Source organism: Aythya ferina (genome assembly GCF_964211825.1).
Source record: "Aythya ferina genome assembly, chromosome: 2".
NCBI lineage: Eukaryota > Metazoa > Chordata > Aves > Anseriformes > Anatidae > Aythya > Aythya ferina.
Window position 1 is genome coordinate 111,510,307 of NC_140297.1, and position 14,216 is coordinate 111,524,522.

General features: G+C 41.0%; 1 protein-coding gene and 1 long non-coding RNA gene across 4 annotated transcripts in view; one reads left to right on the plus strand and one right to left on the minus strand.

The window, feature by feature from the left end:
* Positions 1 to 14,216, plus strand: part of MIB1 (MIB E3 ubiquitin protein ligase 1) — a 70,741-nt gene that overhangs the window by 34,961 nt on the left and 21,564 nt on the right. For all 3 annotated transcript variants that reach the window (XM_084510342.1, XM_084510344.1, XM_084510343.1), the window contains exon 12: positions 1,661 to 1,812. In XM_084510342.1, coding sequence (XP_084366468.1) covers positions 1,661 to 1,812 — 152 coding nt within the window. The remainder of the gene's footprint in view (positions 1 to 1,660; positions 1,813 to 14,216) is intronic.
* Positions 6,361 to 11,891, minus strand: LOC311431635. The gene is made up of 2 exons (XR_014689553.1): positions 11,555 to 11,891; positions 6,361 to 10,216 (listed from the first exon to the last, which is right to left on the minus strand). It is a non-coding gene; the product is annotated as an uncharacterized lncRNA (long non-coding RNA).

The following is a 14,216-nucleotide window of genomic DNA, read 5'->3' on the forward strand; positions in this document are numbered from 1 at the left end:
AAATATAGTGATTGTCCATCTGCTTTCACCAGGCTTTGCAGGCACTTGCTTGATCTGGCTGAGGGATGAGCGGTGTCAGCTATCCAGCCCCTGTTTAGTATTTGTTGAACATCAGATCAATAAGGAGTCTGTTGGGTTGAGTCCTGTAAAGGGTGGCTGTTTCAATCACATAATGATGGATGAGGTACGGATAGCCAATGTGGTATATCGAGTTTAAGTGATAGAAGTGTGTTTGGTCTGAAAAGCTCAGTAGAATGGTGCTGTGAAACTCCACCTGGAAAATACAGTTGTCACTGAAAATACTGAACTTTCAGATCCTGCCTGTATTCAAAGGAACTCTCATGTGCAGCTGTGAGCTGGTGATTGATTTTGGTGGATCAGAGCACAGGAGGGGCAGACTGAGGCATGACTGGAATTTAACCAGCCAGCTCTCTACTATTTAACCCAATTCACTGCGTAAACAAAAATGTATATTAGCCTACAAACAGTAAATTCAGGAAATGGTATCAATTGAAGTGAATAAAAGCCACGTGGTTTAATTTTGGCAAACTGGTTGACACTGGTTCAAGTGTTTCTATTATTTGGCACTTTTTGTTTGGCAGCTGGTGATTCTCACTGTAAAGTTGGTAAAGATTTGCTTTCATACTGCAGTGTATTGCTAAAATGTTCAGTTCCTGTGTTTATCAGTTACCAGCTGAGTCAGTGTCAGTGACAAAAGCCTTCCTGACTTATATGGCATTAGAATTTTACTGGAAGCATAAATCTGGAGAGTTTGCCTATAGAAGCAAATAAGCATAAATGGATGTGTTCCCTCGCTGTTAGTCATGGGGCATTCCTTTTCAGTTCTACCATTCGAGTCCTTGAATAAATAATGCACAAATTACTTCTAGGAATAAAAAGCATTTTCCCTTATTTGGGATATTAGAAAAATACAGTGACAAGCTAAAAATATGAGTTCTTTGCCATCAATTATGCAGTGAAATACTTTCACATACCTTGTGTAATGTAATCTGGTATTTGCCATAACAAGTTTAAAAGCTTAATATTGCTCGTGACATTGGCTTTTGCTTCGTGAAAAATGATGTGCTTCAGTTAAAACAGCAGACGTGCCTAAGTTTCTTACTTAGACTACGTTTTGGTTTCTGTTCTGCTTATGCTTTTATTTCGTAGTGTCTTTTTTGGTATTGCCATTTCTGTGGTTAATTGCTAGTTTGATCTTGGCCATCATCCCTCAAAATTCCCAGCCTTCCCCTGCCTGCCTAGTCTCCTCTGTTGGGTTAGTCTTTGTTGCTGTTACTCAGAAATTGTAACTTGGGCATCAGTTCAATCGGGATGTGAGGCACGGGGAAGCTGATGCCTACACCGGTGTCTTTAGTTCTGTCAGATGGACGGCATGCTCGAACTCTGGAGTCCCGAGAACTGGGTAGCCACAGAAGATTGGGAGCCCAGGAATGGGATTACTGGGATTACCTACTCAAGGGTTTGCAAAACTGGAGCAGGATCAGAAGCAGCTTGCTCTGAACTCGTCAATATAGCTCCACTTTTAGGCGTGAAGAGCTGTTGTGTGTTTCTGTAGTCAGTTTTCCTAGTGATATCTAAATGTCTCTTCTCTTTAACGTGGATGCATGCAAAAACTGATCCAAGTTGTTTCTGGCTTCAGGATTCTGAAGGCGACACTCCCCTTCACGACGCCATAAGTAAGAAGCGGGATGACATCCTGGCCGTGCTGCTAGAGGCTGGAGCAGACGTTACCATCACCAACAACAACGGGTTTAATGCTCTGCACCACGCCGCGCTGCGAGGAAACCCCAGGTAAAGATCTGGTTTTAAAGATTATTTTGTCATCGCTCGTGAAAGGAAGGCAAGTGCATGGGAGTGTAGAATCATGGTGTTCTTTCAGCAGGTCCTGAAGCCTGCATATAGTTGTATTTCTTAGATGTTGATGTTGCGTAGGTAGGAATTCTTTCTAATAGTTGAGTAGCCGTGATTAGAATGAAACTGATTGTCTTAGGTCTTGAAAAGGCGTTTAGATGTAGAGCTTAGTGATATGGTTTAGTGGAGGACTGGTTAGTGTTAGGTCAGAGGTTGGACTTGGTGATCTTGGAGGTCTCTTCCAACCTAGATGATTCTGTGATTCTGCGTGCTCGTCTGCTCAGTTTAGCGCTGTGAAATGTCTCCACATGTGTGGGAAACTTCACGTGGTGGCTGTAGAATTTTGCAAATACGAGTTTGGACAAGTGAAAAGCTCTTAAGTAGGATCTTAAGAAAGCATTTGTAAAAATGTTCTTCTCAGATCTTGTAATTGGGAAAGGGATTTGAGTTTTTAGAAATACCTGAGTAATTTTTAAAGACACCGTGTGGTTATAAAGTCATCTTAGGGTTCTTGTATTAAATTGCATTTGACAGTATAAGACACATTTAATTTTGTTTCATTGAAAGCACCTACAGAAGGAATTTCTTATTCCAGGTTTTATATAGCTTCTCATCCTGAAAAAGTTAGTTTCAAAGCATAATTAGTTTTGTGCTAGCTGCATGCTGTACCTCTACATCGAATCTTCAGTTAAGGTAGTTTTCAAAAATGATTACATAAACTTTGTGGAAAAATTGCTGTTTGCTTGTCACATTGTGGATAAATGTTTTTTTTCAAGGCTGTCATTCTGAAAAGAGTTCAGTTATATGTTGTCGTATGGTGGAGAATTGGGTGTGCTTTGCACGAAGAAAGGTGTATGTTTACTTGTTTAACTTCACTATATTCTGCTGTTTTGCCTTTGAGTGAAGATGGAGAAATAGGAGGTGTTTATCTTAGATGGGAATGAAATCTGGGTTAGTCTCTTAGTATGTAACTGTCAAGACTGATGGCTAAAAAATAAATGCAAGTATTTATGTGTGTATAGGAATGGAATCACACTTCAAGTTAAAAGCAGTGGTTGGAGTTTTTGATTGGAACAATAAATGTATTTACAGTTTCCTCTAGGGTCTGGAAAAGGTCGATAAGAGAGCATTTTAAGGGTGTGGTTAAGGGAGCATGGGTTTGGTGTTCAGAAGGTGGTTCTTTCAAGTCTGAACTGATAACTTCCTTGTTTAATGTGAATTCTCCATATTTATGTAACAGCCTTAACCAGGAGTGCTGGTTGCTGTCTCCATTTACCTAGATGGAGTATTCTTTAGTTTTCTGTTTTGTGTTGCCTTCCCTAGGCTCCTGTAACAGTTGGCTTGTGTGAAAGTACCAATACGAGATGCAGGGAAAGCGTATAAAAAAGCATTTCTTTATAGGGATGCTGCAAATTTTTCTGTAAGTGAATGTTTTAGAGGCTGCGGGCTTTCTCTTTGATGAAAGGATCGAAATTGTGGTTTGAATCAGTTCAGTTGGACAGCTGGCAGAATGTGAGGCATGGCACAGTTTTTCCCCAAATCCTCTCTCCTTTACAAAAGTTTATACTGGAACAATAAGAAAATGGTTCCAGTATTAGTGCTTTGAACCCTGTGTAGGTAACTCCCATACGTGGGTTTTCACTAGCATCTGGACAGGTTAAACAGTTAGGTATCTACTTTTTTGGTTGCAGCTGTATCTGAGCACTTCTGAAACAGGTAAAACAGAGAGAATTTTATCCCCATTGTGGAAGGTGTTGTTTCTTTTGTTCACAGAATTAGATGTTTTACACATCAGCCTGGGAAGAAATGAATGGAAATAAAAATGAAAGAAACAGATTGTGGAAAATTTTCACTGTCTTGTGCTTCCTCCCCCTCCCCCAAATCATTACTTGATTCCTTTTATTTACAAGTTAAGCTCCGTTTCCTTTCAGACTTTAATGATGGCCATTTATCTCATTATGTTGATTATGTAGTTCTCCCACTGGCCCCTTTCTGAATGAAAACAAACACGTTTTTTATATTTGCCACCTTGTCTTTCTGATCTGATACAGGATGATAGATGCTGCCAATCTGTTAAATGCACTGGGCACGGAATGTTTAAAGCACTGATAAAAATAACACTCTGAAGTTTAGTTTGTAACTGGTATGGGTCACAAGCAGTACATATTATATTCTGCTTGAAACCTTACTTAAGGACCTGTCTTCCCTAAACTAAGCTTTCTTACTCCACCTACGCTGGAGTTTCTTTGTGGCTTCAGGCTGTGGTGCCTTATATGGAATGCACTGCACTAAATTCCCCTTAAGGTCAAATATATAAATATATAAATAATTGTTATTTGTATGAAAATTAAACATATATTCATGCATTTATATGTGCATATGCATTATATACATTCACAAAAACAACATACTTAATGTGTATGTAAGCATTGATAAAGTCCACATTCATATTCCTGGTTATTGATAATAAAGTGAGTGTGTGAGTGCTTGAACTCACACACACACTGAAGTGAAATAAATTGCTACAGATTTTTTTACAGTCGATATCACGTAGCTATTTGGGACCAATTCCATCTTCAGAGCAAAACCTATTTTAGTTCTTGAGCTCTGAACTGTGCTGACAGTAGGGAGATAAGCCTCCAAGCAGGAGAAAAAAAAAATCAAAACAGACAAACTGTTGAGGAGAGCACTTGAAAATTTCTCATTTTGCAGGTGAAAATACTTACATCCTATTTTTTAACATATGAATAGCAGACAAATATTAAGAGAAAAATAGCATTCTTTTTTTTCAAAATGCCTTTTTTTTTTTTTTTTTTTTTTTCTCAGCAGTTAATCCACAATAGTTTTGTAGTGTTTTCCAACACTAAATGTATAGTGTGTTTTGGAGAACCCCCTATTCTAAGTGGAATATTTCTCCTTTCAATGATTTGCTGCTGTCCATACCTTTTGAATTGGTACAGAAACTTCTTTTTTTGTGGTGATGTGTGATGATGAAAGTATAATTCAGGTTATGCTCTAGGTAGATCTGAACTTGTTCATGGAGATAGAGATAAAAACAGATTTGAACTGACATAGAGGGAAGTTAAAATTTTATTTCATACATAATTTTTAATTTTTTTTAAAAAATTAAAATTTTTAAAATTTTAATCAGTCATATTAAAAGTGCATTTATTTTGGACCTTTTTCAAAGTACTGCGAACCTCAAAGCTTGTCAGACTGCCTCTTCAGTGTTAATGAGATTTTTCAGACAGAAAAGAGGAGAGGAAAATCTGAGAATGATGTACAGATTGGGTATATTTCCCATGTTTTCAACTTCAGGGTATGTTTGATCTATTCACATACCTGTGACTGCAGAATTTTCATCTGAAGACACGACTGTGAAGCGTGGGCATATTTTCTATCCGTTGCCCCAGTTAGCTGTAGATTTGCATTGTATCTTGTGAAGAGAGCTTTATTCACACTGCACTTAGCATCTGAAATAGTGGCTGCTTTTTGAGCTGACCCCAGTTTGCACATATGTGCCACTAGTTCTTCAGACCATGTTGCGTTTTGCTACATTTTAGGTCAAAAAAATTAAAATATTGGGGTAAGATGCAGACTTACAGTGCTGTTCAGTAGCAAGGAGTATGTGTATCACATTTAAGTTCATAAACTTTAATAAGCAAATAGGAGGTGGTGTTTCAAAATGGAATTGCATTTTTCCCTATGGCTGTTGAATTACTTCTCATAGATCTATCCTTGGTTTTAGACTTGCAGATGGTTTGAACTGGTTGGCAATGGGATTTTTTTTGACTGCAGTGATCTGTGAGAGATGGGATGTGTCAGCTGTTGTAAGAGTGTCTCAGGGCTTCTGTGCACTATAGCCATGGAAGTCCTCAAAGAGACAAGTTCTGAGGTAATCGAAGAGCTGTTAAATTCTTTTCTAAAACAGTAAAAGTGATCTTTGATTTCATAGTTGCTCTTCAGAAAGTAAGTGAAGTTTAGTTGAAGCTGAATGTTTAAAAAAAAAAAAAGAAAAGCATGCTCTTAAAACCTCTTACTGAAGCATTATGTCAGAAATGCTTTGAAAGAAAACTTTTGTTCAGATTGGTTTGAAGAAGGAATATAATCTCCATGGGCAGACCTATAATTAGATAGCACATTAGCCTGTAGCTGTTGAGGTCAGTGACAAATTTGTTATCTTTAAATAGTAAATAATGTGCCCAGCATGTACAAGATGACAAATACAGCTCCTACCCTGAGGAGTTTCTTCCCTTGTATGATTTAAAAAACAAACAAAAAAACACAACTCCAGAAAGTAGTAGGCCTGCTGTATACTACAAATACTGCCCATATTTTCATAATTTTTTTGGTCAGTTCTGTTAAAATGGCAACAGACTTGAGAAAAAATACAGGAGACAATAAATCATTGGAAAATCTGTTTATTTTGCTGTTTGCCTATCTTCATAAAAGTTATGAGATCAATTTTCACTGAATATGGACAGGATATTAAAGACCAGTAGCTGTTTATTTATAGACACCACCTTGAAATCGTGGAATACAGAACTTACTACGCTTTTTGTTACCTTCTGTCTTCAAAGTACCAGGAATAATCGAACTCCTCTGCAGAGAGGGCTGCATAATTGCTCTGAAGAGGCTTAGTGTCCGGGTTTAAAAACACGAAAAGTCCTGTAGTGATCAATGCATAGCTACAGCTGGTTGAAGGGGACCAAATCCATTGAAGAGGTGATTTGGTTCCATTTTACCAGCTTTAGCAAAGCATTGGAGTGCAGGAAAGTTAAAATTCAACACAACATTTCTAAGGCCCTTTCTCTAGACAGACTGCTTACGAAGAACATGGGGCTTTCTCCTGCGTTATGTTTTGTTTCTAGCCACTGCAAATTTAAATTCTGTGATTAATTTGGAGAGGGCAACATGGTAAGCTATGTACCAGCAAGGACTGTACGGTACATGACTGTGTTTATTTCTCGAGGCTCTTTTGGAGGAGTCTCAAGTCAAATTACACTTGCAGTTTAAGCTGTTTTCCATCTCCAGTGACTAAACTCTAGAGCACTGACCAGAAGCAGCGTGCTTACAGGCTCTGCTCCTGTAGGCTTCCTTTGCCTCTCGATGTTAAACTGTACTGGAGAGGAGGTTTTGTTTTCCCACCTCCCTACCCCCTTTGGTTTTCTGGCAGGTTACCTTTTGCAGCTGCTCCAGGGCTGTGGCTGGTTAGCACCAGTGTAAATGTCAAGTGCTTTCAATTCCACCACTATATCTCTGGTTAGTATTAACTTTTTAGGAATGATTATATAATATAGCAGGGCAGATTTTTTTTTTTTAACTGTTGATTGAATATGTAAGCATGTTTAATGCCAGCAAAACACAGTTTTTAAAAGAATTATCTGGCACTGCGTCTGATTTTTGCTCAGCTAAGGTTCCTGCATACATTTGTGCATGCTTACATAGCTTTTTTTTTTTTTTCTTTTTACGTTGTGTGCCGAGTTCTTTATGAGCTTTGACTGCAGTGGGAAATAGGAGGCAACATGAGTTCAAGCTATTCCCTAATGACTATATCAAGTATAGTCTGCATCTGCTTGTTGCAGAGCCCGATACTGGTGAGAAGATTTATGTAAATGTATTCCCCACACCATGGATCCTAATAGAAGCATAGCAGGTGTGTCGCTTGGACTTAAGCATTAAAGACGGCTATAAAATGAGTTTCTATTTTTACCAGTTATACAGGAACTGTTTTACAGATACAGCTGCTCAAGTGCACTTTTGGATGGCAATACAGTTGCATGTACTGGCCATATCGGGACAAAAAACGGCCCTGGAAAAAAAGCCGTGTAGCATTTGATAATGTCAGCATCTGTTATCCCTGTCAGTCACACAGTTGAAATGTTTGAGTTACAACTGTGTCAGCAGATGCCCAAAGTTCAGCGTGTGCTCGGTTAAAATTGAACAGCTGATCTAAGTGATGGATGTGACATTTCAGAGCGACTGGGTATGTATTCTTAGAGACATGCTAACGTGGACCAGCAGGAAGCAATGTGGATGTGTAATTTTAACTTCTGTAGCGCTGGGAACTGTCATTTTGTTTCGGAATCGCATTGCGATGGTACACAAAGCAGCAGCGAAAGAACACAACATGACGACTTGTTACCAAAAACTTGTCAAAATAAATTGAAGCTGTTAAAAAGTTGGATTGCATAGCGGAGGCCAAATCAATTGGTGGCGAGGACAGGAACTCCTCAGCAAAATGCGTAAATGCTTAGCAGTTAACTTCTCTGTAAAGCTGCTGGTAATACCAAATTGCTTCTAGGAGCCTGGTCGAGTTCAGTAGCATCACTGCACTTAGAGAAGACACTACAGTTTGATCTGTTTCCCACTGTAACCCAGTTTTTAATTTAGATGTTAAGACGCCATTGCCTTTGTGCCAAAATATCTGCTTATAAAAGAAATAGCTTTCAAAGAAATTTAACATTTTACTTAGGCAAATGGTTCTGATAAGAGAATGTTTGTTCTTGTGTACGTGTTATTCTGTAGTTTCAGGTAACAAAAATAGCAGGCTATGTATAATAGCTATTTGAGAATTTATGTGAGTATTTAAAAATAAGGTTCTCCATCTAAAAATGGCGCCTATTTCTTTTCTTTTTTTTTTTTTTCTCTGTTATTTTTCCTCCTCCCGGACTTTTCAGTAAGCACATGGGTAGAGTTAGGACATTTAATCTGGGACAAACGTGTCTACTTTGCATGCATGTATCATGTAACTGTTTTTAGAAGGCTGCTATTATGAATAGGAATTGCTGGACTGATGAGCTGGGAGCTTTCCTCATATTTTCCTTACTTCTGAATTTTATAATGAGCATCATAGGGATGGTATGTTTAAATTAATACTGCTTTTGGAGCTCGAAACTGCTGTAGGACTTTTTCCCCAATGCTTTGATATTTCTCACAGAGGTCTTACAATTTCCTAGGTGCTCTAAAATCATATTTCCTTGGCCAATTTTCTTATATCTAGCGTTACAGTAAATTCAGTTCATTTGAAAAACAGTATTCAAGGGAACTTAACTTCTAAGTGTTAGTTGTCATTTGTGTTTTCATTTAGGAATCTGTCAATAGCTTTAATCTGCTGACTGGGAACTGTGGCCTAGAAATCTCTGTATTGTCACTTTCTGTGCATAAACCTGACAGAGCAGTTTGTGTCGCAGAGCTCGGTGAGCATGCTGAATGCTGCTTTGGAGAAAATTCTAACTTAAGTGTCACGTATTAAATGGCAGATGCTAGCATACTCGGTAATTCTGATGATGATCCTTTTCTCGAAATCACGGGCTGAATTTCATAGCTGGTTCTGCTTGTGTCCTAATTGCAGCCTGTAGGTGAAATGCCCTGTGGCTGATGTAAATTTAAAGCCTGCTATCTTAAGCACACAGAACTTGCTGTGATTAACCAAATAATGGCTTGTTGTGATTACCGAAATAATATATTTTGATGACCAAAATAATATATTTCGGTAATCATTTTGGCTTTTAAGGTTTACTTAGGGTCTTTTGAATGAGGTGTACTGGTAATCGTAATTTTCGCTGCTATGCTGCGATCTTAATTAGTCTGTTTTAATTGTTTCCAGCCTCCTTTTGAGTTTTTGTGTGTACAGCTAATGTTCTGCTTATAACCCACAAGCGACTTTTCCTACCCACGTTTGCAGTCACTTAATTTAAGGCTTTGTGATGTGGTACTAACAAGTCCGTGTTATTTTGGCAATACCAGCTGACCCCTTAGCGAGTTAATTTGTCACATGAATGTCATTCAAACAAGGGGGAAGCCTGTTTCTTCCAACAGCTGTTTAGTTTCCTCTTACGGGTTGTTCCGTGCCTGCCAAAAATACATACTTCTTTACATTCCATAGCATTGTATGTTCATATGGGTACATAAAGAAGTATGTGCTCCGAGCAGGTACACGCAGGGGTGCTCAACTACCCCTCAGATGAACCTGGAAAGCATTTTGCTTCCTACTAGTGCTGTCACTAGGTAAAATTCAGGCTGGTACTTCTTTGAAAGAACAATGTTACGAGTAACTGAGGGTAGAAATCCAAACTTAATACTCTAACTGAACTTGACAATGCAATTTACCTGCACAGAGGCTTAAAGCTGGTTAGAGTTCATTGCTCTGTGGTGGCACGGGCAGTAGGAGTGCTTATCCAGAGTTTTGCAGCCTCTCGATGTTCGTTCTGAGCAACCAAGTCTGAATGGAGAGTTGGATCTCTGGTAGCTTTGCAAAGTGTTTTCTTGGGATTCATAGTTGTATTCCACCATAAAAACTGCTTTCCTCTGAGGTCTTCTCGCAGACTCCCATGCTGGTGTCCTAAAGGGAAGTACAGACTCATTTAACACAGGAGTTACGAACTCTCTTACCCTCCCCAGCCCCATTTCCATGCATTTATACATCCCATACAGTATTCTGCAAACTCTTTGCAGGCTTCTGCTTATTTCCGTTGTAGTTCAGAGTGGTTTTTAAGGCGTAATTGCACGTGCCAGTGGCGATCCTGCTTATCGCAAAGATGATGACATTGAATTCAGAAAACAACCTCTAGCTGCTGTGACAGGATTTGGATTGTTGGGCCAAAGGTCAGATGTGAAAGCCAATATCTACTCAACACTTCTGCAGACGGTTTTCTGCATTTTTTTCCCTAAATTGGCACTCACCTGCTTCAGTTAAAATCTTGTCCACACTTGAAATATTCATGAAAATTAAAAATCCTACGAGAAAACCCAAACCACACAAACTAACGAAACCCAAATTTGTGCCTGTTGTGTCAGCCTGCGTGCTGTGGTTTGGAATGATAGTTAACTCTTTGATGTGTGGTGGGGGTTTGACTTCTAAAGGGCTGTCACACACAGCTTGTGGTTGCTTAATTTCTGTTTCAGGAGTTTGTTGGGGTGACAGTAAAGATTAAGCTTTGTCTGTGCAGCTTCAGAAGGTAAATTTAGAGCGAGCTTTTCGATTAGTAAACGTGGTAGTCGTAAGGCAAGACGAGAGCAGGGGAAGGAGGAATTTCTGCAGCTCCTGACAAAAACCTAGTGCAGCTGATGGAGAGCAAATCAGCGTGTAGCAGGAGCCAGCCCAGCACTACAAGGAGAAACAGCAATGCAGCATCGGAGTTACAGCGCTCGCCTTCTGGGGCTTTAAGTAGGTTGTCTCCACGTACATCTCAGATAAAGCACCTTGACATTTTTCCTTAGATCTCCTACAGCACTCAGCATTGCCCTACCATGCTGTTAGCTTTTTTCTTTTTCTTTTGGTACAGTTGATAACCCTTTAGTTGTGTCCTGCGTAGGAAAATAATGCATCTCAGTGAAGCTAGCTAGCGGTCACTGTTTATGAAGCAGTTAATGGCATCGCAGTGCTTGAGGTTATCTTCTTCTGCAAGAATTCTGCCCGTCGGATGAGTTGGGCTTTTTCTGCTACGGATTTTGGACTAACGTTGCTTTCTTTCAGCCTGCTCTTCACACTACAAACGCTTGATACTCCACCACACTCAAACTGCTCCCAGCGCGGAGGGATTATTAATGCAACAATTACCAAAGAAAAAAAAAAAAAAGACCGAAAACGTTCTAGCAGCGAAGTTAGACATGCAGCAAGTCACAGGCATCCTGGCAACGTGCAGAGCAATGCAGGTCTGCTGAGGGCTGTGTGATTTACCTGAGAGCTTAGTGTCTGGCATGCGGCGCTGGCAGAGAGGCAGCGGGTGGGTGACCTAGCGGCACACCGGCAGCCGCCATCTGGTCCCAGTGCCTCATCTCATCTGGTCCCAGTGCCTCATCTCATCTGGTCCCAGTGCCTCATCTGGTCCCAGTGCCTCATCTCGCCTGGTCCCAGTGCCACCACCACCACCTCGCCTGGTCCTGAGGCGCTGACTCAGCTCTTGGTGAGAGGGCAGGGGGCGAGTTTTGGGGCGGGTGCTGCCTCATCGCCTTAAATGCATAAAACTTACCCCCCCCCCCCAAACCCCTCCCAAAATCGTAATTAAGGGGAAATAAGGGTGTGGAGGCACCTGCTTGGGGTGTCTGAGGCGGAGGCTGCCGTCCCGAGGTGATACCTGAGGTCTGCGGGGCTGAGGGCTTTAAGAGTCCGGTGCTGGGAAGCCGGGGGGAGGTGAGACATGAGGAGGGGAATCGCAGCCAAAGGAGGAAAAAAAAAAGGAAAAAGGGAAAAAAAAATAAAGGGAAAAAAAATAAGGGAAAAAATAATAAAGGAAAAATTAATAAAGGAAAAAAATAAAGGAAAAAAAGGGAAAAAAAAAAAAAGAAAAAAAGGAAAAAAGGGAAAAAGGAAAAAGGAAAAAAAAAGGGGGAAAAAAAGAAAAAAAAAAGGAAAAAATGAAAAGAAGAAAAAATAAGAGAAGCCCCAGAAGTTGGGAGTCACTTGAGGAAAAAAAAAAAAAGAAAATAAATAAAAAAAATAAAAAATACGAAGCGCCTCCCTCTCTCGCCCCCCCCCCCTCCCCGGCGGGTCCCCGCGGCCCCTCAGCCCCGCGGGCCTTTATAGGCGGGCGGGCGGGCAGCGGGACCCCGCGCGGCCGGGCCGGGCCGGCGGCTGCCCGCGGCCGGCTCTTCCCTGACCATATTTAGTCAACCCGCGCCGAGGTGCGCCGGGCCCCGCCGCGCTCGGCCGATCGATTGAGCGGCCTGGCGGGGCGCACGCGGGGACGGGGGGGTGACCGTTACGGACGGTACATTTCAAATCCCCCTCACGGACGGGGCGGCCGTTGCGTCCTGCTGCCCCCCCCAAAGTTTACCTTTTGTAAAAATAAATAAATAAATAAATAAATAAATAAAGACGTAGTTGGCACACGTTGACATAAAGCCCTGTTAAAGCACCAAGTTTTACACACATTGTCAATAACCTCTGAAGCAACTTCCAATTAGCCGTGTAATCTCTAACAGCTGAATAAACCGCAAAATGATTATCCGGAGGAGTTCTCTCCAGCTCATTTCATGGTTGCCATTAGATTTGCTGATTTCTTTTTAGCGCAATTACGGTGAAAGAAGTCTGTTTTCTGTTTTAAGAAAAGTTTTCGGGACCCATGTCAGAGTGGCACGGTTCGGCTTCGTCATGAGTGCCGTGTGGGGAATCGTGAATTAAGAGTGGCTGTGTAATGGGCATGTAGCACTGATTCACTGACATGGCTTTTTATGGTACAGTGCATGCTTCGTTCAGTGAGAACTGTTCTGAATGATAGCCGCTCAGCCAAGCTGTCAACGTTTTGGCAGCAGCTCCTGAAAATCCTGCAAAACTGGATAGCAGTAGCAGGGAAGCCTGAAATGAAGAAACGCAGTCGTGTGTGTTGAAGGAAGATGCCTCTGAGCTGGTGGGAAGGAGGCTGCAGCCACGGAACATCTCACAAGAATTTCCCATTGGAGGCATGTGAATGCCTTGCTGCATTTTAAGGTGTCCTGTCCACAAGACCATCCTTCCATCCCGCTGTCCAGTAAGTTAGCGAGGTCTGGGCGAGAGGGAGGCGTGATCTCTGACATGCACAGGCAGAAGAAACTGAGTATTAGTTACCAGCCCTCTGATGCTTCACGGAGAGAAGTAATACAAGTTTCTGTTTTGCATAGAGGTTGGTTGTTTTGTTGGTCCTACTTGATTCCCAGTAGGAATAAAGCGTTTTAAAAGCATCCAAAAACATACCAGGCATCTCATTTATACAAGATACTGTCTGAGCCCCCAAATATTTTACAGATGAGCTTCAGAAGAAAGCCTTGCTGGTGTTTGACAGCAAATGAAGTGGGAAAAGATTTGAAAACAGAACTGCTGAGGCTGAGTGCTCTTGCAAATATTAGGATGAGTGCTATTTTTCATAGCATATAAAATTACTGCATTAATTTCTTTATTTTCTTTCTTTCTTTAATTTCTTTATTATTCTCTTAGAGATGAGGTGTTAAAGAAATAGCAACAGTAATGTTTCTGAAGCATACTCACTTCCTGATGCATCTGTTAAAGTACGTGAATGTACCTTAAGTATTATTTCAGTTTGGTTTAGAGCTGTGGAGTTGGCAGTGTCCTTATTTCCTTATGGAAGGCAAGGACGTAAAATGTAAGCTGGGTTGGCTAAGGCTGTTCCCTGTTCAGTGACCAGAACCACTTCGGAGACAGGCTGGCTATATTTAGAGCGGGGCCTGGGGCCAGAAGATGCAGTTATACTTTGTGGTGGTGACTTTGTACACGCTGAATTAGGGGAGAAAAGTGACCAGTTTGGTGTGAAGAGGGTGAAACTGAGGCTTTACCTAGTGTGCTCTGCAGGATTGGGAGAATACAAGGAGATGCTTCAGAAGTCAACATTGTTAGTCCCGGTAGTGCA